This window comes from Macadamia integrifolia, chromosome 1 (assembly GCF_013358625.1).
Source record: "Macadamia integrifolia cultivar HAES 741 chromosome 1, SCU_Mint_v3, whole genome shotgun sequence".
In the NCBI taxonomy this organism is placed as follows: Eukaryota; Viridiplantae; Streptophyta; class Magnoliopsida; order Proteales; family Proteaceae; genus Macadamia; species Macadamia integrifolia.
Genome location: NC_056557.1, coordinates 25,722,342 through 25,749,517, shown reverse-complemented (window position 1 = coordinate 25,749,517; position 27,176 = coordinate 25,722,342). Strand labels below are relative to the sequence as shown.

The 27,176-nt window shown below is 37.2% G+C and overlaps 1 protein-coding gene across 3 annotated transcripts; it reads right to left on the bottom strand.

The window, feature by feature from the left end:
* Positions 1 to 523: 523 nt before the first annotated feature.
* LOC122082304 (DDT domain-containing protein DDB_G0282237-like) lies at positions 524 to 22,916 on the bottom strand. Of its 3 annotated transcripts, XM_042649775.1 has the most exons (12): positions 22,682 to 22,916; positions 22,495 to 22,554; positions 21,634 to 21,813; positions 21,272 to 21,444; positions 8,443 to 8,864; positions 8,229 to 8,316; positions 7,508 to 7,854; positions 6,921 to 7,363; positions 6,645 to 6,819; positions 6,403 to 6,564; positions 6,221 to 6,309; positions 524 to 1,124 (listed from the first exon to the last, which is right to left on the bottom strand). In XM_042649775.1, the coding sequence occupies exons 3-12, from the start codon at positions 21,744 to 21,746 to the stop codon at positions 983 to 985; spliced, it is 2,154 nt and encodes a 717-aa protein (XP_042505709.1). In that variant the 5' UTR covers positions 21,747 to 21,813; positions 22,495 to 22,554; positions 22,682 to 22,916; the 3' UTR covers positions 524 to 982. The 3 variants fall into 3 exon arrangements, with proteins under 3 accessions (XP_042505709.1, XP_042505701.1, XP_042505717.1); XM_042649767.1 differs by lacking the exon at positions 22,495 to 22,554; XM_042649783.1 differs by lacking the exon at positions 22,495 to 22,554 and having other exon boundaries at positions 21,634 to 21,767.
* Between the last annotated feature and the right edge of the window lie 4,260 nt (positions 22,917 to 27,176).

Sequence of the window (27,176 nt, the reverse complement as noted above, 5' to 3'; positions counted from 1 at the left end):
CAGCAGTGAGGATCCAACAGCTGGGGTGCATGCTTGGCCCTTTCAGCCATTGGGTCCTCATGCCACTCACGCAGAGGGCTTGAGTCTGGGTAGGGTCTTTTTGCCCTCCTTTTCATCACAGAAATTACTGTTTTTCAATCTTCCAAATCTAATCAAATACCAAGCTTCGCCCGTACTTGCGGAGCTCTCAAAGCAAACTGCAAATCAACCCTTAATATGAAGGTTCACCAAATAACTTGCCAAACATAGTTGAGGCTTCACCTGACTTTGGTTTTTGCACTGTATTGGTCCTGACCTTTACACATCATGGTTAACCTCCATATCAAAACTAAGTTAAAAACCATTATGAATCATTAATCATCTTAGACTCGCAATGTTTAACACCAGGATCCAGACGCTCTTGGTAGTTTTGAATACACCAACTAAATCAACTAGAGATAGTGTCAATGGTGAGCAAGAAAGTACAGGAACCTGTATTGAAATCAATTCAACTGGAAAAGGAGCAACAGAGCATATGTAATGATTTTATAGAAAATGATTGATATAATCATTGATAATAGGAATCAGGTTTTATCGGAGGTTAATGTGAGATTCTACATATAATTAATGAGTATTCTACTGAATAAATTGGATTAACAGTTTTGCTCAAGATACGTTTACAAGTGAAGGGTATTTCATCGCATCAAAATTGACAGCGAGTAACCAGAACAATTCTAGAAAGCATTTAAGAGGTTTGGTCCAAGTACTTTCTACCTGGTCCTCAGGAGAAGTTTGTCAAGCCAGCTGTCCTTGGCTGTATTTGTTGTAAAAAAATTCTTCTATATAGATTCCCAATCAAATGTGTGTCCATCACGACAGCACTGGAACGTAAAGCTCCCCAAAAATAGTACCGCCGAAGAAAATAATCAAGGATAATAAACTTCTCATACCATGCATCCGCTTAACCTAGAAGAAACAGCTCGGTTTCCTAATTCTCCAGGTGTCAGTCCTTCCACTTGTTGACATACCGGAGAAATGCCAAAGCTGGGTTGTCCCTTGGAGGGACACGTGTTGACCGTCGGAGAACAGCCTCATCCAATGCAATCTTTTGAGCAATATCCCTTGATCTCCTATGCAACGCCGGGCTGTGCAAATGCAAATGGCATGAATTAGTAGCTAACCATGATCATGAAGTAGTAAGGAACACGAACTTCTTGCAAAATATGGATATCAGTATTAGTCTGTCCTAGAAAAATGTGGCAATAATCATTAAACATACACAGACAACACTAAATGAGAACTTTTTTGGGTACAGAAAGACTCGATGAATTAAAGGAGCAGTTTTATATCACACATGAAACAGAAGGGCGGCGAAGGTAATCTCATTCTGTACATCTTATTCCCTGTCTAATTCTGTACATCTTCCCCAACAAACAAGGATTAAAGAGATTGTCCATAAATAGTCATGATATTTAAACAGGCATTCAAGAGGCATTCAAGTACCAAAATTAATCTGATCTATCTAAGAATAGAACTTCATTTTCAAATTGAAAACTATCTCCTGCAGGGCAGCACCCTCTATGCAATTTGTCTAATGCTCCACAAATTTGACAGCAGTTCTATGTCAGACACATGAAACAGAAGGCCGGCGAAGGTAGTCTCATTCTGTACATCTTATTCCCTGTCTAATTCTGTACATCTTCCCAACAAACAAGGATTAAAGAGATTGTCCATAAATAGTCATGATATTTAAACAGGCATTCAAGAGGCATTCAAGTACCAAAATTAATCTGATCTATCTAAGAATAGAACTTCATTTTCAAACTGAAAACTATCTCCTGCAGGGCAGCACCCTCTATGCAGTTTGTCTAATGCTCCACAAATTTGACAGCAGTTTCTGCCATGAACACCTTGTACCTATGTCAGACACCAAGACATCTTCAAGTAACCTTTCCCAATACCAACTATAACTGAAAACGGGACAACTAGGTTAGTGCACAAATTTGATGGAAATGATGTTTATGTTATAACCTAATCATGTGTTAAATTCAAGACAAAGTGACTTTTCAAGGTCCCATGATGGACTCTGGGGTTTGAAAACCCTAAATAGGGTCACTATGGCAAACCCAGATTATAAATAATACAATTAACAATGGTAGTGGCAGTTAAATAATTAAGAGAGAATATAAATCCCTTAAAAATCAGATAAAAGATTGAGGGAGAAAACGGGGATTAAGCTAAAGAGGTGAGGAATGTTAACAAACCGCTCCTTAGTAAATTGGCAATGCAAATCAAACATGAAAATTAAGTTATAACCCATTTCTTTCGAGTTAGATTTGTGAAAAAAAATGGGTCTGTTAAGAATAGCTACAAATCCTCCTCGGTTTAGCGTGGTGTGAAGCGCATGTGGGGTTTTGTCTCCATGAAGGAGAGGTGGGCTGTATGGAATGGAAAAAATATTTTGTTCTGAAAGGACAGGTGGCTAGGAAGTAGTTTGGTGGACGAGTTGTCAGAGCTGAATCTTTCTTTATTTCACGAGTCAAATGCTCGTGTTGCTGATTTTATTTGTGATTTTCAGCAGAATTTTCCTCAGGTAGAATAAGCTTCTTGAAGGAGATTTTTTTAAAGGCTTCAGAAGTCAATATTCCTCTCGATCCCATGGATGAGGATCTATGCGCTTGGAGTTTTGTCTACTTTGGGTTCTCTGTCAGATCTGCCTGGGATGAGATAAGGGTGAGGAAATCGAAGGTACCTTGAGCATCGGTTTCATGGGATAAATATTTATGTCATGACAGTCCATCTTTGAAGGGAAGTTAGTTCATGGAAAGCGATCACCAGATGATGTGGTTGGAAAGAAAGGGGCTCCTTTGTTATGAGGATGCTGAATCCATTCCCCATATGTTTTTGGAGTGTAGGTACTCTTTATCAGTTTGGAATGCTTTCCTAGCATGCTCTAGTGTAGCGCATAGTTTTTAAGGCAGTAAGGCGATGGAGGCGTTTGAGGGTCTTTCGGAGCGCCTTAGCAATAAGGCGGGCATAAAGCGCCGCCCTATTGACTAAAGTGTTCCTGTGTAATTTTTTTATAAAACCAATCTATTTGGCTCAAATCCTAGTTGAATCCTATTACTCATTTGTTAAATAAATATTAAAGGTTCATATTCATCCCAATGTAAGATATTCATCAAGAAAACAAATCAATAAAGTGAATAAACTAAGTTCATCTTCATCAATCATCAATCATCATAACATATTAACATATAATATAAATACATAATTATGAAACAAAATTATAAATATAAAGAAAAGAAGACATAAAAAATACAAGTATTTATTATACTTACCTCTATGATGCCAAAATGAGTGCCTAAGCCCTAAGGTCATCCACTATATTTCTACTCCTGTCAAAGAAGAATGAACCTCACCGCTGCCAGAGCAAAATGGTCGCCTGGATTAGTGGTTCTTCCTTGTTCCTTGATTCCTTCTCAAAGCCCTTTCTTAAAACCCTTGACAAAATCCAAACCCTATTTGTGAATCGCGTTTTTGTTTTGTTTGTTTTGGTTATTTTTGGTGGAGTAAGCTGATCCCATACATCTCAAGTGTTAACAAAACCATACACCTACTAATAAAAAATCTATATTTGGAATTTTCATCAAGTAATTTTAAAATGTAAAAAAAAAAAAAAAAAAAAAAAAAAAAACCCATAAGGCGCCACTTCACAAGGCGGAGCACTACCTTACCATCTCGAGACCGCATCAGCGCCAAGGCGCTAGTAAGGCGACGCCTTAGCAGTGCCTTAAAAACTATGGTATAGCGTGACACTTTGAGCCCTCAATCAGGGAGATGATGACATGGTGGAATAGGAAGGCTCAAAGCCTTTCAATGAAAGAAGCATGGCTCCCTGGAATGGTTCTCATTCCTTATTATATTTGGGGCAAAAGAAATGCGAGACGATTTGAAGGAAAGTAAAGACACCCCAGGCCTTATTTGTAGTTTGGTGTTGAGAGATCTTCAGGATTTATCTCCTAAGTTGAACGGTTCAGTCACCTTAGTGAGAGATTTGTTGTGTTAGGTTAAGAATTCCTATTGTTCCGAGGAAGGCTCCGGTTATGTTGGCGATGTTCTGGTGTACTCCAGATGTTGATTGGATCAAATTAAATGTTGACAGGTGCTCACTTGGTAACCAGGGGAAGTCAGGGGCTGTTGCAATATTTCATGTTAGCCAAGCAAGGTTAACTTGTCCTACGGACATTTTCTTGGCCAAAACTCCAATTATGAAGCTGAGTTCTCTGCGCTTGTTAGTAATTTGCTGTTTGTGAATGAATTATGAATTCAGAAGCTATGGATTTAATGTGCTTCACTAGCTGTTTTGATCTCGATAGTAGGAAGGACATCCCTTGGTTTGTGAGGCAAGAGTAGATGTACCTGCAGCCATTCCTAGATTCTATTGAGTGAAAGATCACCCATTGTTTCAGGGAGGCTAACACGGCTGCGGATATTCTTGCAATATCAGTGGCAACAAATGGATCGTCATCTTCAATGACTGTCCTCCCTTCTCATATGCAAGATGAACTGTTGATTGATGCTCAATGTAGTCTGAGATATTGTATCTCAAGGTTTTAGTTTTTAGTTTTCTGGTTGATCCTTCCTGCTGATGGCAATGCCGAAGGTGGGTGGTTCCAATTTTTCTTTTGTTGTTTGAGTCTCTGGATTATTTCCAGTCTCTTTTCATTTTTCTAAATACAAATGATTTTTTAGCGGAAAAAAGCTAAAGAGGTGAGGACAATGCTGGAAATTAAGGTAAAAAGGATTCATGGAAATAATTCATATGATGTAAGGGTATCAATGTAATTGCAGCACATGGGTTGATTGTAAATAAAAGACAAATTCATCTTCAACCTAGGAATCATGAACAGTTTCTAACGACTCATACCAGATTCGAATAGGGTGAAGGAGAAGTTTCTAACAACTCATGCCAGATTCAAATAGGGTGAAGTATCTCCTTCACCTTCAATACCACTCCTTTGGGTCTGAAATTTTAGGAGTAGATCCCAACCATCAGTTCTTATGAATCCAACCAGTAATCATCTGAATCAGCAAACAAAAATTGATAAAAGGATTTGTTGAAATCAGGGAAGACGGCAGAATACGGTTAAGAGGATTTTCAGGTCTCAAACTTTCAAAACCGAAGAGATTGTTTGGGAGGAGATCCTAGGTATTAGGTCACCTAGGGCAGAGGATCCATCACCCAAAGTTTCAGTCCAATTGGATTAAACCTGAGTGAGATCGATCACTAGTTCCTCAAACCTGTCAGTTGGGATGTAGCAGGAAACAAAAGGTTAACAACAGGAAATAACAGGAGGATGAAGGAAAAGAAGACTAGGAGTAGAACAGCAAAGGAAAAGAAGAGGCTCAAGGAAAGAGATTGTACCTGAGAGAGGGATGTGCGGCTCTTGGCAGCCAACAGTATCAACTCAAAATTTTCATTCGTTACATCATGTATTTAAAGACTTAAAACAGTCCTAATCTTTATTCAAAACTAATACAGAACTTGAGTCTAACTTGGACTCAAATCTCGCAATCACTAACAACTCATTCTAATGAAAGAAATTGCTATATCACTTTAAGAAATAAATCGCTATATTCAATGTTTAACTGCATCAATGATGCTCTGAAAAGTTATTTCAAAAAGTGGGACAATTTAATGAGTGTTAAACGTTTTAAAAAAAAAAATACTAATAAAAAAGGGGCCCATGATGAATGAAATGGGGCAACAAAGTCTGACATGTTGCCTACCCAGTGAGATTCCCTGTCTATACAATGGGCAGAATGCCAAATCATCTTGTCCACATGACAGAAAATAGGTGTGTCAAAAGGGTCCCTACATCTGGCATTTGGGCGCCTTATTCGCACAACGGAGACATGCATTACTTTGATCTTCTATTAGAACAGTTCAATCTAATGTAAGAGAGGGGAAAGGGAAGCTACAGAAGACTAACTTATATCTACCAAAATGTTAGTCAACGAACAGAATACAAAAGGACATTCGTAATGACAATTAAAATAAGAGACATTTTCATCCAATGTGTGAGAACAGAAGCTACTCCTGAAACTATTGCCTTTAAAAGATGGGACACTCCCACCAGCATTTTCAAACATATTAAACCAGAGAAACATTTATAAAGACAAGGATCAATGGATACCAGCAATCTCTACCACATTGATTCAAAAGTAGGAAACTCACCATATTCTGCTATAGCACTTTTCAAGCTGCTTTTTAAGAGCTCTCTCCCTCTCCCCTTTACAATTTAGTGAACCCATCAATGCATCAAGCTGCTCAATAAACCGAAGTAGCAATCATTAAGCATTTGAAAAATATGCATAAATTGGCAATGATACATTTCTCTATGTGAAGGATATGATTACCTCTTCCTTCGCACTGTAGTATCCCCATATCTTAGAGTCAGAACTCTCAACAAAGACTCTCCCATCACGCCGGAAAAACCAATACCTGTTATAATTTCTGTCTTTCCCCAGAGGGTTGGTACGAACGAAGCGTTTCTCCATTTCACGCTCAAGATGTTCCTTCTGTAAGCAGAATAAAGTCAGGAGAGGCAGAGGATGAAAAGGACTTGAAGGAGATGTAATGAGAAGAAGACTAATCATACCCTTTGCTCTTTACTTTTCTTCTCCTGAGCTTCCATTTCTTTATCCTTCTTCAATGGCAGTTGTTTTTTGTGTTTCTCCATACTAGATGGCACTTGCTTGGTCTCTATAGCGACCTTCAAATTCTTCTTTTTCTTGTTAACTTTTCTTGATGCCATGTTCACATGATGACTTTCACTGCATAAAAGCAAAGCCATGATATAACTGCCTTCTTTTATCCAGTGTGTCGAATCAATCGCAACTCATTGTAGTCTTAGCTAACAAAGAGGAACTTATACCTGTTTTCAGATGCATGATTCCCCTCCTTCCCATCTTCTTTTTCTGGAAAATCTCCAATTGTTCCGTTGCTATCACCATTCTCAGATATGTTCAAGCTGTGTTTCCCATTCTCAAGGATATTACTGAGTAGTACTTCTTTGATGTCAGGGTCTGCTTTCAAAAGTTCCTTTTCTTCTCTCCGCTTTCTACCTTCCTCCAATGCCTCTCCCCTCTTTGTGGCTGCAAGTGCTTGATGTTGTTCAATATACGTATCCAACTGCTCCCTGATAGCATTTGCTGCAAGGGCTTTATCAATCAGCTCCCGCAAGATACTCAGTTTAGCTTGTGGATCTAAAAGTCCATAATGACCCCGTTTTATTGTTCCTATATGAGTGGATAATTCTGGTATATCTTCCATCTCTAAGAAGTCACACAAATAATCCATCCAATTTGTTAGAGTAATCTGAAACAAGGAGCACAAGACAAGCACAAAAGTAATCAATATCAGAGAAGATTTACTATGAACCAAAGTATCATATAACAAGAATATGCATGAGAAATTTGAATAATTGAATAACCATGCTCATAACTAATTGGATTTTTGTACCTTCGGTTTCCGCTTTTTTTTCTGTATAACCATTAAGTAGCCACCCCCATCTTTCATTAGCAAACGAAGAAGTGCCAAATGTGATTCCACTATGAGAATAAGATTGTTATCCTTGTGACAAATTGCATTTTCAAAATCTTCAAGGGAGAATGGCCACAAATTCAACAACCTGGCAAATGAAGAACAGAAGTCCCAAACCATTATAAGATCCCCAACACAGTCCACTGGAACACCAAAATTCCTTGATGGAGAAGGGCGATCATTGAAAACTGGATCATCAGCTCCAGGTTGAACCAAAAGATCATCGATTGGATATCTAATTGGTTCCTCGTTAGGTTTTTCAATTTCTGCATGTTGAGATGTCAATGTGAAAGCATAGTCAAATGAAAACTTATTCAGACAACTTTTGAGACCAGAAAACTCCTCAATAGTTTAAAAAACAGAAGCTTTGCAATCAAACAGATGTGAGGTTGTTTTGAAGGTAGAAATGAATATGTCACTATTCTCAGGAAAAGGAAAAAAAAGAAGGGGAGGTGGGAACACGTCTATTTAACAAGATGCTTCAGCATATATACTTCTCTAACAGAAATCAATAAATAAATAGATCAAAATGCTACATTACCATCTTTCTCATGTTCGCTGCTAAGTGCAGCACAAACATTGCCCAAAAGTTATAAAGTTTAACACTGAGTACAAAAGGACAAGTTGACAACACAACTACCTTTCCTTGCCTTTTTTCTCATGGTCAAGTCTTCAGAGTTTTCAGTGTCCAATTTTTTCCTTTTGCTGGTCCTTTGGATTTTAGTATCCTGAGTATGATCAACATGAGAAATTCAGAACAACAAAGAAATTATAAATTCCATTAAGAAAATTTATTATATATATATATATAGAGAGAGAGAGAGAGAGAGAGAGAAGTTTGTCTAAAAAATTACTGAGACAGTTTTCCTGCGTTTATTCCTTCCAAGACTTCCATCCTGAATGGAGAGTTTATCTCTCAGCTCTTCTGGAGGTTCAGTGGAAACTCCATGCTTCTTTGCCAATTTATCGTGAACCACCCATGGAAAATTTCTTGAAGTGGATTCTCTAATAAATGACTTAAGAACATTTCTAGTGAAAGGCAGCTTCTTCCCTATCAGAACATCCGCATTTACTATCGAAGTGTCAGTTACATTCTTTTCGTTGTCAAGCCATCCTACTTCATAATGAACTTTTTCAAGATCCTCATCCAGAACCTTCAGTATTTTGCATGGTTGAACACGGTTATCTTTTCTTCCATATAGCTCCAAGCCCTCTATATATTGATCTTGCAACTTGGTGCAGATTGATTTTACAAGATCTTTTAACTTGAGCATGCCTGCAAATATTGATCAAATTTTGTGACTGTAAGCATAAAATTCCACCCGCTTTAGTGAAAATGTAAAACCGTAACAGAAGACTCAGCATGGCCAAATGTAATCAAATATTAAATCCTAAGTTTATATAAACAAACATCTAGCAAACTGTGATCAAACTTTACCCGGATTCCAAAATTTAAAGAGTAATTTCAGTTTTCTGAGACATCTACAGGCTTGTCAATTTTAAGTATGACCAATAAAGATTAGAACAAAGAAATTTCTTATATGTTGAGGATGTGTGTCCTCAGACATGAGCCTTGCAGCTGGTAGAATGATGATGCAGAAAAGGAAAAGGTTGTATTGGACTCCTTGTGCATCTCATTGTTTGGAACTCACATTGGAGAATATTGGCAATTTGAAAGCTTATAAAGCTACAATAATGAAGGAAAAAAAATATAACAAGTTTTATGTAAAAAAAGAAATGGGATGAACCTGGTGAGGGCTGGAATTACAAGATTTTCTACCTCATTCTTGACAATACAAAGTTTGTACAAGCACATGGATGCCTTGAAGCAATTATTTGTATCTGATGATTGGAAGAATTCTAAGTTGTTGTAAGACAAAGGCAGGTAATAAAATACTTGATACAATACTTGCTACTTCATTCTGGAACAGTTTACTAGATTGCCTTAGAGCATCCCAACCAATTTTAACTGTCAATGGAAACAGTAAAAAAAAGGTTAAAGTAAATTTTGCTAACAAAGAACAGTCATGGAAGAAGGTGATAAAATATTTGATCAGTGTTGGGTATGCCAAATGGATCGACCTTTATATGTTGCAGGATTCTACCTAAATGCTACCAAACTTTTTTACTACATCAATGATGATAGAGTTGCTTTTGAAGACGTATGTATAATACAAGATGCTTTCATAGAAGTGATTGAAAGACTTGTGACAAACTTAAAAGTGCAAAAAATGTGAAGGTAGTTTTTCAAGGACTGTGACTATAAAACAATTGACCAACCGTTGAAGGAGCATTGGATCATAATAAGTATTTTTTTTTTTTTAATTTTAATAAGTAATTATTTACTGTTGAGTTTGTAACTTTGTATGCGCATTAACCAATGTGTACTTAATTTTTTTCTTATATAGAATCTTGGTCGGAAACACATGAATCTTCGGCCCCTACACTTACACGATATGCAATATTCATGTTAGGCCTTTGTTGCTCCGCTCCCAATTGCGAGAGCAGCTGAAGCACATTTGATTTTGTATGCGTTTTAAATATTACTTCTTATTTTTAGTATTTTACATTTTTTACATATATTTCTTGACATAAATAAAGAGGTATTCATAATCAATTGGTTATGGATCCAGATTCATACCAAAAGGAGGAATAGACTAGAACATCAACGCTTGAATGATCTAGTCTATATCCAATATAATCGTCAGCTTCATGCAAGATTGCAAGAAAGGAGGGTAAAGGGAAACAATTATGATCCACTAATTCTTGATGAATTGAATTGGAGTAGCGAAGATGACTGGCCAGCAAGATGATGAAGATTTAGTCCATCCTGATGACAATCTCACATGGGGAGATGTTGATAGAGCAGTTGGTGCATCTACATCGGTTGGGGCCTTAATCTACCAAGGAGGGCTCAAGGATCAACAAGTTCAGTCAATGTTTGCTACACACGACGTGGTAGGGGTTTTGAGTCTAGGGGCAGGGCCATTGTTGAGGAGTCGCCGAATGAAGAAGTTGAAGAAGAGGTCCAAGAGGTTGTGTGTGATGATGAAGATATTGATGAAGAATATAGGGTACCAACAACAGGAGGAGAACAATAAATAGATCCTGATTTGTTACTTTGATTATGGTTAAACAAGAACAATTTAATTTTTTGTTTTACGAGTGTTTCATTGTTCTGAATTTAGGTAGTTGATACTTACTAGTTCACTACTTCACTTTACTCCTACATTTTAGTTTATTTATATGTTTTCCAATTTCCATTAGGTGTTTTTAAAAATAAATAATTATATCTCCTAAGGCCTGATATAGGATTCAAACCCACAGCCTGTCATGTATAGTAGTATACTAAGGAACAATGGGATTGTTGCTTAGTGTCATTAACTTATACTGTATACACTGAGAGTAGTTGAAAATTGAATTATCATGGTTTATGGTGGACTTGGAGGAGCTCATTTTGGGCATCATAGAGGTAAATTATATTTAACAACACACTGAAGTGGTTAAATATTATAATTTTTATAATTTTGCATTAGGAATTATATGTTATAATGCCTTTTTTTTCTAGCTTTGTTCTTTTTTTATGAATCTTTTTTTTTTTTTTTCAATTTTTATTGTGTTTCTCATTTTAGCAAAATATAAATTTCGATTCTTGTCTCTTGATGTTGCTTAAAGTGTTGATTTTCTCCCATGATGTTGGTTAAAGTATTGATTCTTGCATTTTGATTTAGCTTAAAGTGTTGATTCTTGATAAGCAATTTAAAACAATTATATCATTGTTACCAAATATAATAGATATATTAAAAAATAATAGCATCGGCAATGTTTGCCTTAAGGCAAGCGACTTGTCGCCTAAATGCTTAGGCAGCCCTCCATCGCCTTGGTTCGCCATGTCAACTATGATCCGCTACCGGCTCTCCTACCCACTTTCTCCTTTAAAAATAAAAACTTACCTTTTCTTTGCACGGTACAAACTCCCCTCAACTTGAGGCTTCCTAGCCGTACGAACACTCTTCACCTATTTTCTTTTCTTCCTTCTTTCCTCTTTTAATGTGATGTTCTTCTTGATGCGGATCAGGGTTCCAAAGACTGAAATTGGATCGCTTACGGCCCAATTGGACACTCAATAAAATAATGGCAATAACCAATGGCAAAATTGTAATTTCTGGTGTAATTTAGAACCCTTTTAGAGTGAAATAGCTGAATGGGGACAGATCTAGAATTAATCCCAAAGAAAAGTTCAGTTCTGGAAATTAATTTGGTGTTTCTAATAAAGGGTGGCAGAATTGTAATTATTGGAAACCAAGCTAATAAATGGAAAACCAGTGAATGGAGTAACGCGAGATGAGAGAGGGGTATTCCTGGAAAGATGGGTAAACTGATATTTAAGGTAATAACTAGGTGAAGGGAAGGGCAATAGAGGTAAACAGAAATTAGGGTAAGATACCACTCATGATAGAGGTAGTCTTCTTCCTTAGGATCAAAACAGGGCAGGCGATGGGGAGAAACTTCAGTTCGAGAGGGCTTCTCAGCTAGGCCTCAGCTTGGCCTGAACCTTCAAAGGAAAGGTCGATGCAGCAGGTCGTCTATGAATCCAGCACCACAAGACCTTGACAGCCCAGATCTGAATGTGAATCGAACCTGCAACTGGGCCTGGCGTTGGTAAAACTCAGATCTGAATCTGGTTTGGATTTCTTCACAGAAAAACCAAGCTTCGGAGGAGATGTTCTAGGATTTGTGTCGCCTAGGGGAGGGCTACCTTCGATCAAAACTTCAGCCCCAGCAGATCAAGCACTAAGGAGATCTAGGAACTTGAACAAGGCTGCAAATATTGCCAGAAATAGGGGCTTTCTGGCAAAGAGGGGCAGTCACAAAATAGAAACTAAAAAGAAGAAAACGATAAGAGAGGGAAGAGGAGAAGATGATCAGGGGAAGGGAAGCTAAAGGCAGCTCACTGCAACCATGGTTTCAAACCTGGAAACACCATTCAATTCTCAAAATTCAAAACTTCAAAATCCGTCTTTCTCTACCGTGTTACATGGCTATAAAAGGAAAATCAAAGCATAAAATTGAAAGTTAATTAAAATGGAAACTAACCTAATTGGCAACTGAAATAAAAATTCAATATCCCTACTAACCTACACTAATAATAAAGGAAACAATTCAAATTACTAAGTTAATTCCAAAATTTCCCCCGCCTAATTGCATCACTTCTTCATCTTTTGTGTTTTTTCCATCTCTTCTCCATCACATACCAAAAACATAATTGTACCTTAGAATCGTACAGTATTTTTATCCATACACCTCCTCTTCTGGTTGCAGATTCAAGTCTAACGGTAACATTACTTCATTGCAACCATATGACCATTTGTTCAAGTCGAGAAACAGTCTCTCGGCAAAGAGGGGTTAAGGCTTCATACATTATGACCCTCCCCAAACCCCGAAGTGATGCGGATCCGAGGGAATCAGATCGCTTAGGGGCCTACAATTAACAATTAAAACAATTTTCAAAGAAGTAGGGGCAATATTGTAATTTTTGGTACACCTTAGGAGCCCCTTTTAGAGTGAAATAATTGCCTAAGGGGCTTAACAGGAATTAAACCCAAGGAGAAAGGTCAGTTCTGAAAATAAGAATAGTAGTGGGGCTGAACTGAAATAGGAATTCAGACTAAGGGTTATTTTGAGAATACAAAAAAAATAAGGTTAAAAGTGTAAATAAGGGGAAGCATCTTCTTCAACCTTAGGTAGCTGTAGAGAACAGCACGATAAAATGAAAACCTCTCATTGCTTCGACAGAACACTCTCAACAGTAATCCAATCAGAACGAAACTTTGGGAGAGAGATCGTAAGTCAGTTGGCTTCTGTTTCCACCCAATATCAGACTAGAAGAAACTGCAACAACCTCGGTAAGAATCTTGCAACCTGAACCTGGCGGAGAACTCAAATTTAACTTCTGGTTTTCAAATCTGCCTTCCACTTACTCGCAGCTACTTGGGATGAACTGCAGGGATTTGATCGCCTCTGAGAACCCTACCCTTGACCCAAACTTCAGGGTCAATCGAGTGGAAACAACACTTCAACGAAGACCTGTTTCGATTCTGAAAGTATCGCCCAGAACAGGGGCTGGGAGGAACGACCAGAAAATAATAAAGAAGAAGAAAAGAGGAAATAGGAGAAGAAGATAAGTGAGGGAAAGAAAAGAAAGAGATCAGGGAAGGAGAATAGAAAGGGGAAGAAAAAGATCACCCACGGTATCCATGGTTCATGGTTCTCACCTAAAAAATTATCAAGTTCTAATTCTCCAAAATTCTGAATTCTTCATTGGGTTACATCAATATAAAGAAAACAAAAGTGTAAAATTGGAAACTAAATAAATTGGAAACTACCCTAAATAGCAATTGAAATAAAATCTCCTACTAAATTTACCACACCCTACACTAAAAATTAAGGAAACCAAAATCACCCAATTACTCCCAAAATTTCCCACGCCTAACTGCATCACAAAGTGGCGGTCATGGTTTAAAGTATCTCCGATACGATATGATATCCCTCCGACACGTATATTAAATTTAACCAACCAATACCGATACTTTAATCTTTAATCTTTAACATATCTTAGCATATCTCCAATATGATACGACACCCTCCGATACGTATCTTAAATTTAGCCAACCGATATGGCGACTGATACTGATACTTTAATCCTTCGTGGCGGGAACCTCGTCCACTAAGTATGCCCTTTCTTGCCTCTTTTCCTTCTCTATGTCCCTCTCTTTCCTTCAAAAACTCCATGGATGTAGAGAGAAACCAAATCTGCACTCTATAGTGGGGAAAAAAATACTTGTTCTGCTCTCCTTGAGCATAACCCTTTCCTTAGATCTCCGTGCACACCCTGCAAGGCTGCAAGAATCTGCCATAGTGTATGATGAGTTTCTAGATGCCAGAATGATTAGGTTCAGAAACTCATTGAAAGCCAGAATCATAATGAAGGAGGAACAACCAGATTTTAGAAGATTTAAGATATCAGAAGATCAAAGATTCTGATCCTGCTCAAAAAGGTTGGTCAGGTCCTATATTTGGGGGAGAATATGATATCAAAACTTGGGACCAATCTGATGGTCTGATCTGGATGTATGGGAGTATAAGGTAGGAATCCAGATTTAGGACCAGACTAATATTAAATAGATTATCAGAATAGCAATAGATCTCAGTAACAGAAGATCATCTGAACTTGAAACCAAGATTGTAGACCAGATTTGAAAGATTTCAGAAATTTGATCAGCAGTAGCACTCTAAAAAAATCAAATTTTGGAACCATGAATAGATTAAGCACTTAATCCGGTCGACAAATCTAAAATCAGAATTGAAAACCAAGTTCAAAATATAAATATCTCATAAAATCCTAGGGAGAAAAGGATTTCTGGAAATCAATGTAAAATGCTTGATACTCTTGATACTCAGCCTTATCTCAACTTAATGGGGTCGTTTACATGGATCCATTAAAAAACAAATAAAAAATAAAAAGATGGAAAGATGAGAGATGGGGTAAGAGAGATGAGGGTAGATAGAAGACATGAAAGATGAGAGTAAGAGGAAAGAGGTAACAGCCCAATAAGACAGAAGATTTCATCTAAATAGTCGGCTAGGTGGATCCTAGACCTCCAATAGGCTCTATCCAAAGTCATAATTGGGACAAAACCGAGACTATGCACGTCATTCTTCACCACTTCTCCTTTGGTCATTTTAGGTCTGCCCCTAGCTCTTTTGGTTCATTCATCTGTATGTAAAATTTGGACCTTTAAACTCAAAACAGTAGCAGAACTCTAGATAGACTTATGAACAAGGACAGCAAACCAAAATACTCAAAGCAGCAGTAGAATCCAACAATCTAACCATGAACAGAAAATAGAAAGTTTCAAAATACTGACATGTACTGATGGATGGATAAAAGAAAAGAATGGAAGAAAGAAAGAAGGATAAGGACCAGGCTTCTCACCTAGAACTAGATTGAAATATCACTGAGGGTCACTGCATCACATAACAGAATTCTGCTTCTCACAGAACAATGGAGCAAAACCCAATCTTTATCCATCAAAAAATTCACATGCTTCCAAATATAACTAGAAATAGCCTAAACCAACTAGTATTCAAACTGGATATTAATTGACCCATAAAAGTCTGAAAACAAATTGACTCAAGAACTTCCAACTGAGTTTGGAGTCCTAAACCAAATAGGACTTGACATAAAAAATAGGGCTAACCTGTGCATGAGGCTCCCGCATGTGCGAGGTCCGGGGAGGCAAGAACTATGCAGCCTTACCCCGAGAATGTTGAGAGACTGTTTCGATCAACTAGGACACGACATAATGAAGGAAAATCAACTCATACAAGACTGTACTTCTAGATTCCTAATCCAGCCTGAATTAGGACACATAAATTTAGAAAAACAGGAAAGAAACTAAGAAGAGAATGCTACTTAAATATAATTCCACAGTAGACTAGGAATAGGATTCCCAGTGAAACTAGGAATTCTGAAATTCCTGAAACCACAGGTTCTTCTTCTCTCGCACTGCTGCTAGTGCCTAAAGACTACATCAGTATAAAACTCCAAGACAACTGAAGAAGGTTTGCTATGAAAAAAATGAAAATTTTGGTATTGAAAGATTTATGTTGTTTCATCCAAACTGGTGGCCTACTAAGTACACATGCCTTTGGCACTTCATTGAAGTGAGGCGAGCATCCAGGTAGTGGATTTTTTAGAATAGGTGGTCTGAAATTAGGGTTTGGAAGAATGAGTGCAAATTTAGAAACAAGGGTTTAGGTAGAATTAGTAATGTGGGTCCCGAAAGACCCAACTTGGATGGCTATTGGACCACTTAAGTACTTAGAAGCCAAATACTAGAAGCAGTGACAATTTGGAAAATATGGACCTATCCAAATGGTAAATACTCAAGTATCAAGAGGTAATGGCAAACTTGTAATTCCTTGGGAGCCTAACTTGGAAGAACCAAAGTGTAAAGGCTACTCAAGTTATCAAATTTCTTTTTATTTCCAATATTACCCTTATAAACTGTCTTATTTTATCTTTATTTAAAATAAAAATTAAATAAAAATAAAACAAAATAAATAAAAAATAAAATAAAATAAAATAAAATAAAAATAAAAACTAATAGGACCCACATCATCTTACGATTCTTACCATCCCATCCTTATTCTTCACCAACACCACAGTCCTATCCCATCCTCTTGAACCACACCCCAAACAGGTTCAGCCCCACCGTCTACATCTCCACTCCGCCACTTCCTCACCCCCACCCTTACCCTTCCCTACCTGCTTCTCTCTCTCTGGACACCCCTCTGTTGTGATCACCGGCAGCCACCCCCTCCAGCCCTATCCTTGTCTACCTCTGTATCTCTTCCCGCCCCATGCACTGCACCCTCCTCATCTCCATGCGATCAACCCCACCCTTTCCAGCCTCATCCCCGTTCGCATATGTATCTCTTCCGAGCCTCACGACTCAGACGCTAGTGTCATTGAGGGTGATGATAGGGCAGCTGTAGAGTTGAGACACCAAGAAATGGCTTTTCTTCCGGAATCGTAGTTTGTGCCAAGGTTTGACGAAGCATAAGGCAACCATTAAGCTATAGACTGTAAGGGTAAGGAACTGGAATGCATATAAATTTCAGACCAGCCTAAAACCTGGATCTCAGATGTCATAACTCTTCAAAAAAACTAACTAATAGTGCACACCTTGAACTCTTCTAAGGACACGTCCAACATATTTTTTTATTTCAAATAATTTATATCAACCTTTTATGGTGTTGAACATGTATCAACCCAATTCACCCTGCGTGGCAACACCAAAACGTTCTCGTCTTACACGAATTTCCTTTTCCTATTCTCTTGTCTCACTTGTTGGCTCACGAAACTCCTATGGATGCCAACATTTCCACCCACCTACTCATATCGTAAGAGGAAGCAGAAGAAGGGTCTTATGTTCAAAGTGAAACTGAGCTACAAAAACCAAAAGAACCATGGAGAGGAGAATGTGTGAAAAGCATCATGTATGCGGGCCTCAACGCCATCATCACCTGCTTTGCTCTTATCTCTTCCATCTCCGACAGTCACCTCTCATCCCCCACTACTCTTTTTTCTCTTCCATTCTAAAGTGCATGATCGCATGCGTGCATGTCAATTTCCTCCAAATCCTATCATATAAGAAGACGATGTCACAAAATCACAACTTGATTACTCTATTGTCATATGTTTTAGGGCCTGTTTGATAACGTTTCAAGAAACTCGTTTCTGCCATTTCTAGACAGACGAAACAAAAAGCGTTTGATAAAACTGTTTCGTTTCACTTATTTTCAGAAATAGAAATTAAAATTTCTACCTATTTATGGTTCAAGAAACGGCCTAGGCGAAACAAGTTCTGCCGTTTCTGGAAACAACTCGTGGCCATTCTTTTCGCTGGTTACTATCGACTTCCAGAAACTTGACTATCAAACACCTTCAATTCTGTTTCTGTTTCTAGAAACGGAAATTTATGTTTTTGCCGTTTCTTGAAACAGAAACGACAGAAACGTTATCAAACGGGCCCTTATTTTCTTTGCTCCTTTTTGTACCAAATCCAATAAATGTGTTAGTGTTGGGTTTTGCGAATTTGGTGGCGGAAGTAGATCTCTATATTAGGGTTAAGGAACATAAATCCTTTTGAGAAGGACAGAGTACAAGTCCATCTTATTCCTACTAGAGAGAATGATGTGTTAACTACTCCTGCAGGTCTCCCTCCACTTTTCAATTTTCAATTCAATTTGTCTAAATTTAAGAAGCCTGATACTGATGGGGTAGCCTTAGGGAAGAGGGGGAAATCATAATAGCAGGGGGAGAAAGGGGAAACTCACCAATTCACAAACACAAACACCACTAACTTTATTCAAATAAATTCACCTTATCTCAACAATGAGTGTATGCAAGTTTATAAAGGAAAAATAATAAGACTACTCCTACTTAAACTCTAACACTAAAATAGACTCCTACTTCTCTATCTCCTACATATCCTACCCAAGAACAAACTTGAGAAAATAAAAGACTTAATATTAAACTAAACTACTTCCAACCCTTATTGGACCAAAAACCTGGGCTGGACCGGTTCTTCTTGGCTCTTGGCTTCCAAAGCCGGTCATGCTGGTCCAACCGGGTAAGTGCAGTTGTATCTGCATTAGATGCAAATACCCACTACACTATACCCAATACAGTTTGTTGACAAGAGCAAACGATAACATAACCTAACGTTAGCTCCTTTCAGTTTGACAATGTCGAGGAACATACATGACAAATATACAAATTAAGTTAAAAAAAAAAAGGGGGATGGGGGTGGTTACTTGGGGTTGAGGGCACAGAGCATGGGGCGTGGAAAGAAACAGAGGCAGACAAGGATGGAGTAGGAAGAGGGTGGTTGCAGGTGATCACAACAAAGGGGTGACGGGAGGGAGAGATGCGGGTGGGGGAGGGATGAGGTGAGGAAGTGGTGTGGTGGGGATGTAGAAGGTGGGGACGGAACCTGCCTAGGGCATAGTTCTAGAAGATGGAGTGGGGCGGTGGTGTTGAGGAGGGGATGATGTGGGTTCCACAACTTTTTTTTTAAATAGAAAAAAGGTACTTTATAAGGGTAATATTGGAAACGAAAAGAAATTTGATTAACCTGAGTAATGTTAATCCAGTCTAGGTACCCCAAACACAATATGTGAAATGTCGGGTACCTAAGTTATACTTTCTCAAAATGTTAGGTAACCTAACTGTCATTTACCCTATAAAAAATTATGTCTCATGATATTGAAACCTATAAGAAATCATCCAAATTCAAATAAATGTTCTTATAAGTTGATTATTAAGAAAGATCTATTAATAGGTGAAAAAGCACATCCCATTTTAGGTTTGTCATATAAATGAGAATCACCACTCAAGATGAATCCCTCACTGAAGTTGATGCATCAATCTCCAAAACAACTAATTTTTTAGTCCCAATCATCTAAAAATAGCTCTCCCTCAAAAAAGGTTGCCGTCATTGAAAGAAAGGAGAGAAAACGAAGGGTTCAAAAAGAAATGAGCAAAGAAATTAGGGCTGAGAAGAAGCAAGAATCAGATGTGAGATTCAGTGCTTAAGGATTTCCAGAGTTTTATTTACAAAATGTGCACTGGTCTTATAAGCAGACAAGTTGCCGTAGTCCAGGTGTACTTTTATTTTATTGTTCTATTGTGTTGTTAAGGTGTAGTTATATGAGTAGTTATTCCTAAAATAATTGTTTAGAGGTTCAACATGTGGTTATATGCGTAGTTATTTTAGAAAGAAAAAAAACTGTCTTTTGTTGTGTAACGTTCTGAAGCCTTTGTACTCATAATGACATGACAATGAATTAATGAAAGTATTTTGGAACTTGGAGGTTATTCTCTGCAGCATGAGTGACTCTATGCAATTTTTGGAGTGAATCCAAGATGGAGTGAAGCCAAGGTGATCTTCTACTTTCTTCTCTAACTTCTTCTTCTTCCATCCATTTCTGTCTTTCAAACTATATTCCTACAGCAGACCATCCCTGTTTGATCCCCCAAATCCATTGTTGTTTGTTCCATCATATTTCTCCCAACCTCCATTTTCATTGCCTAAGAGCATTCCATTAGTTCTTTCCATTACAGCAACTCATAAACCCCAACAAATCATAGTTGCTTGGCTGGAATAGGACTGATTGTGATGAAAGATATGGTAACCCCATTTAGTTAGAAAAGGCAGAGTTGTTGTTGTTTGTTGTGATGAAAGATATGGTATGCTAAATTTCTTTTGACCCTCCTTAGCCAAATCTCTAAGAAAGCCAAGTTCCCCTTCTTGCCTAGACTTGATTATTGCTAAATTTCTTGTCAGTTCTTGTATCAGTACCATATCTCCAACTTTTATCTCAACTTCAGCCCCAAATACCTTGGATATTCTTCTATCAACAAGAAGACACAATATTTGGAGTTTGGTAGTGATTCAACACTTATTCACAGCTTTCTAACCCGTGGGATAGCAAAGGAAGGCACTGATCTATCATGTTTTTCTTTGTAACTTTTCCTTTCCATACGTAGCATGAAATTCTGCACATATGATTTGTTTAATTCTTTATCCATGACTATCCTTATTAAGAATCCATGTATTTTGAAATATTGAGTTGATACCCTTCCTAACCTTCCTACCTTTTAGTTACAATAGCTTTCTAGGTTTTACAAACCTGTCCTACACGATTTCCGATATTTGGCAGCACATAAATATTACCCATTTTTAAGGCAAGTATGGCTAGCATTCCTCTAAAACTTTTTCACATATCAGCTTTTGGCAAAAGGATTCAAGGATGCTGTTTGAAGATCCCATTGACATCAATAACCAAACATCAAAAAATAAAATATGAATTAAAAGCAATGATTACCTACAAAGTGTTAACCCCTACATTCGAGCACTTTAACCCCCTGACCCCAGTGACAAAAAATAGAAGATAACAATGAAACAGGAAAATCATTTTAATGGATATTAAGTATTGGAGGGTCAGGAGCAGCAAATTTATAATATTATGCACCAAAAACTCAATTCTATTTAAACAAAAACCATGCTAACAATAGGAAAAACATGTCTTCAAGAGGTGAGGGGCTCTTACTGAATTGGATCATATGTAAGACAGGTATCGTTAGTTCCTTTGGGAACTGTTGAACCTTTTCTATTCCACGTTGCTCTGAGACCAAAGCCTCTTCATAAGTTAAATTTGTTTTCCCAGTAACTTTACATGTCCATACTCTCTGACGATATAGATTTATCCGTTTCAGATAAGCTCTGTTCAAGGTCAAGGAAATGTCTAGAGAAAAATAAAATAAAAGTCATACATAAACTGCACTTCAAAGTTAAAATTAAGGACTTTTGATAATCTTAAAATTAAAGTATGTTAGAAGAAGTTGAACCCAGCAAAGCCAGCACATGTTAATAACTTTCTTGAGAGCACAATGCATTATAACATAAGGATACTGATAATCACGAAATATCTCCTTTGTGAAACGAACTTGGAAAACTTGCTCATTACACTCCAGATCATTGGGTGGTACCACCAGGGAAAAAGGCTTTCTTTTGAAAAGAGGCATTTGAATTCAGTCTAACACCATCTGCAAGGACCAGAGAAAAGAAAGACCTTGTATTGGAGTTTACCTCCTGTAAACCCAAGAAGAATCAATGTCAAGTCAGGCACAGACTCTGCAGTAGATACACTATAGTTCCAACTTCAAATCACAGAACCCATTGCTACAAGAACCTACCATTTTTTTTTTCAAGCTCAACGCAACACAAAAATGCTACCATTTTTTATTTATTTGTGTTTCTATGTGCCTATAAGGAAAATAGTTGATAACCACAAGATGAATCCAACATTGGCAGCAGACCAACCTCTCAAGGAATGCTGATGTCAACCCCAGATTTCCTACTTCGTAATTTTTACTGTTATTAGTGTAGTAGTACCGAAGTAATTGAGAATAAAAACCAACATCACAGCACAACAAGTTTCAATCCACACTCTACAAGTCATTACAAAGAAGTACCAGAATCCAGAAACCACAACGAAGACAAATAAATATATAAATAAAAAATAAATAAACAGAATTTTTGAATCAGATGTTGCAACGAAAGGTAATCAACAAAACACAATCTCGGTTACAAAAACGAAACCCTAAGTGAAATACTGCAAAGAAAATACGAAAATTGTTCCCGCCTCAACTCCAATTCATGGTGAAGACATCCAATTCCCGCCAAAACAAACCAACAACCAAGTGAAAAGACATTAAGAAACCGAAACCATAGAAAATGATTAAATTTTGATACAAATTGCAGAAACCTGACCATTTTCAGCACTAGAAGCTTCAAATGAGAGCTCTACCGATAGCTCTGTATCGACCAAAGCTTCAAAATCAATTCAGAATTCAGAAAGCAATCAAATATAGCAGGAAAAAACCTAGAACAAGGAAATGAAACATCAATGCTGAATAATTAGAAAGCTCTCTGACCTAGAACTCGCTGAAACACGCACCTTTTCTCTCCGAAGGCATTCAAACTAGAGCTCGTCAACCGGAGATTCATTCACAAACTTCAAACAAACACGACAATAGTAGAATCGAGTCTGAAGGCTATGAATTTGTAAGAGAAGAAACGGAGGCGAGTGAAAGAAGAACCGCTCTTCTTTGCAGTTTCTCTCCTTCAGTCTTTCTTTCTAAGAGGAGAGAATGCCTCTCTGCGGGCTTTGCTCGTCCCCTATTCTCGGAGGCCAAAATTTTAATATATATGTAACCGAATAAAATTAAAAACAAACATATAATATAGCGTTCAAAGGCATATGCACTGTTAGCCTAGGTTTGATTTCCTGCACCTTTACCTTTTGTGATTCACAGCATTAATCTTAACCGTTACAATAAATCGAATCGCATCAAAGCACAGTAGATTATATGATGTATGATAAGATTCTAATCTGATGCTAATTATGTAGTAGAGCAATTGAGAGTTCCGAAGTTTGGACGAACAAGATTGGTCAAAAATCTTTCGAGTCTGGACAGCGGAGCAAACAAGCGGACCTACCCGTAAAAGGTATCGTTTTTCTGATGCCGTTGGTGCTTGGTGATTTACAAGAGAAACGTGTAACGAAGGGCCAGCGCGATGCCCTCTATGACACAAAAGAGGAAAAAGGTTGTGCCGCGTAATGAGGAAGTGGGGCCCATAGAAAATGACGTGGCCCTATTAAGCCTTTTGCTACTTTTTAAGTGGCAAAATTTTAAATTTCAAGAGCTTTGATTCCACTGGACGAGCCGACCAGGATAAACTGCCGCGTGTTTTGTGACAAAAAGAGGAGATGCGTTGAGTTTCGAGAAACCGAGTCAGTGGTCATTTGGATCGACCCGGCTGGCCGATCTGGCCAGATATTTGTTCAATCTTCAAGGGCATATCATCGGTGTAAACGGTATCAACTCGCTGGCAATTCTTAAGGCTCTAAAACAGATTGCCCTGGTTCTTTTTTTTCAGGTTCCAAGTGCAAGGTGTTCAACAACAATGAAGGACCAAGGTTCCCTATCACAGTTCTAAAATTCGGCTCGAGATCGACTAGGGTCATGTAGATTGGATCAATATCAGATCAAGATAGATCCTACATCCTGATGATTCTACCGGTCCATTGGTAAGGAATAGGGGTAAAATAGTTCAAAATATTAATTTAAAAAATAAATGAAGAATTAAATCAATTCAATTCGATTTTGACCAATACATATTAATATCGATTTTCAGTTGAGATTGATCCTGAGTTTTGACTAGTATTGCTCTATAAAGAAGATATTTTATAATTCCGCAGGTAAGAATGATATTTCTTGGTTTCTTCCAATGTTAGCATTCTTTTTTTGTTTGTTTTTTTTTTTTTTTTTTTTTTTTTTTTGTTTTTTTTTTTAAATAAAATATTCATTAATTAAGAAAGATAAGATATAACATCAATATCTGGTTAGTGTTGGTAATGTAAAGCCTCTTGTTTATAGCCCTTATGGCTAAATTCTACATAAGGAGGACCATATCATTGTTAGGCATGAACCAATAAATGGTTTTTAACAAATATTATGGACATCTAACAGTAGTAGTATTGAGCTCCAAGGCCACAATTTGGTACTACCCTCAAAAATTAATCTTCCATCTCCTAGAGTCATTTCAGATTTATTCGGTTCTTCAGACTCCGTCCAAAGCCTTATTCATGCCATAGAGAATGCTGTAAGCGCTGGCCTCCAAAGCTTGTCGTGTCATCGTGTAATTTGTATAAAATGAGACACATTCTCCTTCGTTTATAATGCTAGCAGCCCATCCAGCAATATTTCTCTTAGAGTCGCTAACCGTCGAATATATCAATAATGTTGGCATATTGCTCAGTATCAATAGAGTATAGGTTTCTTATTATGGTTAGTAGAGCATGGAACCTTCACTACTTTAAATGATAAGTCCACACATGAACAAGATTAAGTACTAAGTAGGAATTCGACTTTACCTTAGTAAAGATGACTTGGTTCTGGTGTGACAATAGAAAATAACTTGTAATGATAAAGGAGCTAAAAAATTTATTTAAGTCATCAATAGGAACAGTCATAGAGTTAAATGTTGAGCATTTTTTACATGCAAATTAATCCAATTATTTATATCATTTAATTCCCAAAACAGAGTTACTTTAGGTATTTTCTTTTGTTTTCAGAATTCAGACCAAAAGTTGATCAAGTGGAGTACAAGTGTCAATTTTGACCCAAGGAACCAAACTCTAGTCATTCTAGAAGATTTCCCTTTGGCAAAATCTGCAGAATAAAATCCAAGGATTTCCTATGAGGTAGACAATTTCTACAAGGAAGATTTACGCTGAGCCAACTTTCTATTTTGGATTTTAACCACATGTTGGGATGAATTTTAAGTAGGTTCATATTTATGATCTTCTATATTGGACAACATTGTAGAAGAATCCTATCATATCTTCCATTTTGGGATTAAGGGAAATATTGTAAAAAGAATTGGATTATCAATTTTGGGTAGTTCTATTATGGGTTTTGATTTTTATTTGTTTTCTATTTTTCTTTCTTCTCATTCTTTAGGTAGCTGAACTCTATAAATAGAGGAGCTCTCCTCTCTTTGAGAAGGGCAAGCTCCCTCTCCCCATCTCTTCTTTCTTTCACTTCATTAGTTTAGCTTTGAATAGTTTATATTTCCAAGTTGTAATTCTTAGTTTAAATTTTCCTAGTTGTAATTTTACTTTGAATTAATAGGAAGATTTAGCAATTTTCGTTTTTTGTAATCTCCATACAAGTTATTGAAAGCAAGGAAGATTTGAAGATTATGTTACAAGTTGGATCTTTTTTCTTCTCAAGCCTTTGCGTTTCTCTACTCGTGCAAGTTAATTATTTCTTCTATTTAATTTCCCTCGCTATGTCTTTCATTTATAGTTAAATTATTTAATCAACCCTCTTGAGATTTACACTCTGCCTAATTTGGAAGTGTGTTAATTAAGCGCTTGGCCTCCCTGAGTTCGACCCATAGCTGTAGCTGACACTATGCGTTTGCGGTTAGTAGAATTAGTGTGGCTTATTTGAGCCCAACATTAAACAAGTACATTATAAGAGATTGAAAGGAAGGTGCAGAGAGGAATTCGGTTATGATTCCCAAAGGGCTCGTTGTCCATATCCTTTTGGTAAAATCACAGGAGATGAAGATATGTCATAATGATTCCCATTGATCATGAACAAACCACAAGAATGATCTACCTCGATCCATTTACCCAACAATACCTTTTGTAGGTATTCCATCATGAGCAACTCTCCAGAAGAAAAGCTTAAATTTCGGGTGAATTCTAGGTTTTTAAAAAAATCGCCACCAGTGGAGCAAAGACATATGTAAGAACACCTATTTTGAGATTCCAATTGGGTTAATAGGCATATTATATGTCAAAAAACATGCTGCCAACTTGGTGGTAAGTACCCCTTTCTTTAAAAGATGGCACCACCAATTGTCAATGTAAAAGAAATTTTGAATTTTTAAAATGTCATTAGCAGTTGGGAGAGGAGTAAGGAAGACATTAATCCAGCATCCCATTCATTTCTACAGATAAAAGCTCTAACACAATTTAATAGGGGTGATATTTGACCTGAATTGTTGTTGGAAGATACAATGTAATTGGATAGAAGGGATCTAGGGGTTGGTCCAAAAAAGGTAAATTTTCTTGATTACCATTTTCTTTAGTTTGGGGATCAAACTATGTGGTGCATTACATTATGAAAGATGTTAAGAATTTTTCCATTTTTGTTCCTATTCATATTAAGTCAATGGTTGATCTCCTTGTTTCAAAGAAGCTAAATATTCAAAATACTGCAGTCCAGCAACAAATCAAACTTTGGAGTTAACTTGGGAGGTGCTTCTAAAGGGATATTGTAAGCTGAATATAGATGGATGTTCTATAGGGAATTTGGGCTACTCTAGTGCTAGTGGTATTCTTCGTAGTGCATCTTCTCAGATGGGATGTTATGCGATTTATCAGGCACTAGATCTAATTTCATGGCTGAATTTGCAGTTTTCTTCCATGGAATACATAGAATAACCTTGAAAGAAGTCGGGTATTTGTAGATAAAATGTGATTCCCAAGCTATATTTAACTGCATAAAAAATTAAAATATTCCATGGTGCTTCTTGCAAAAATGGTGATTCTACAAAGGCTATTTGGATAGCATTACCTGGTCTATAACTCATTATTTCCGAGAAATAAACATAATAGTGGACAAACTAGCCAAGCATGCTGCTACTACTCGTACGCCAAGGATTTGGGACTCTTCTCCATCATTTATATCTTATGAGCTTGATTGGAACCTTCAACATAGGTCTAGATTTCAATTTATGTAATTTCTTATTGCCTCGTGTAGCTTTGGGTTTCTATTATGTTGATGGTCATGCCGAAGGTGGAATAGAGGCTTAAAGAATTATTTGTAATTACCCATTATCTGATTTATTGTATACTTTTGCTGACCTTAAAA

Excerpts from the sequence above, each read along its gene's own strand:
- LOC122082304 (XM_042649775.1), bottom strand. The coding sequence starts at position 21,746 with ATGCCTCTTTTCAAAAGAAAGCCTTTTTCCCTGGTGGTACCACCCAAT. Across the intron at positions 8,865-21,271 it reads CTTACATATGATCCAATTCA|GCATGCTCAAGTTAAAAGAT; the intron begins GTAAGAGCCCCT and ends CAATATTTGCAG. Across the intron at positions 8,317-8,442 it reads AACGCAGGAAAACTGTCTCA|GATACTAAAATCCAAAGGAC; the intron begins GTAATTTTTTAG and ends GATCATACTCAG.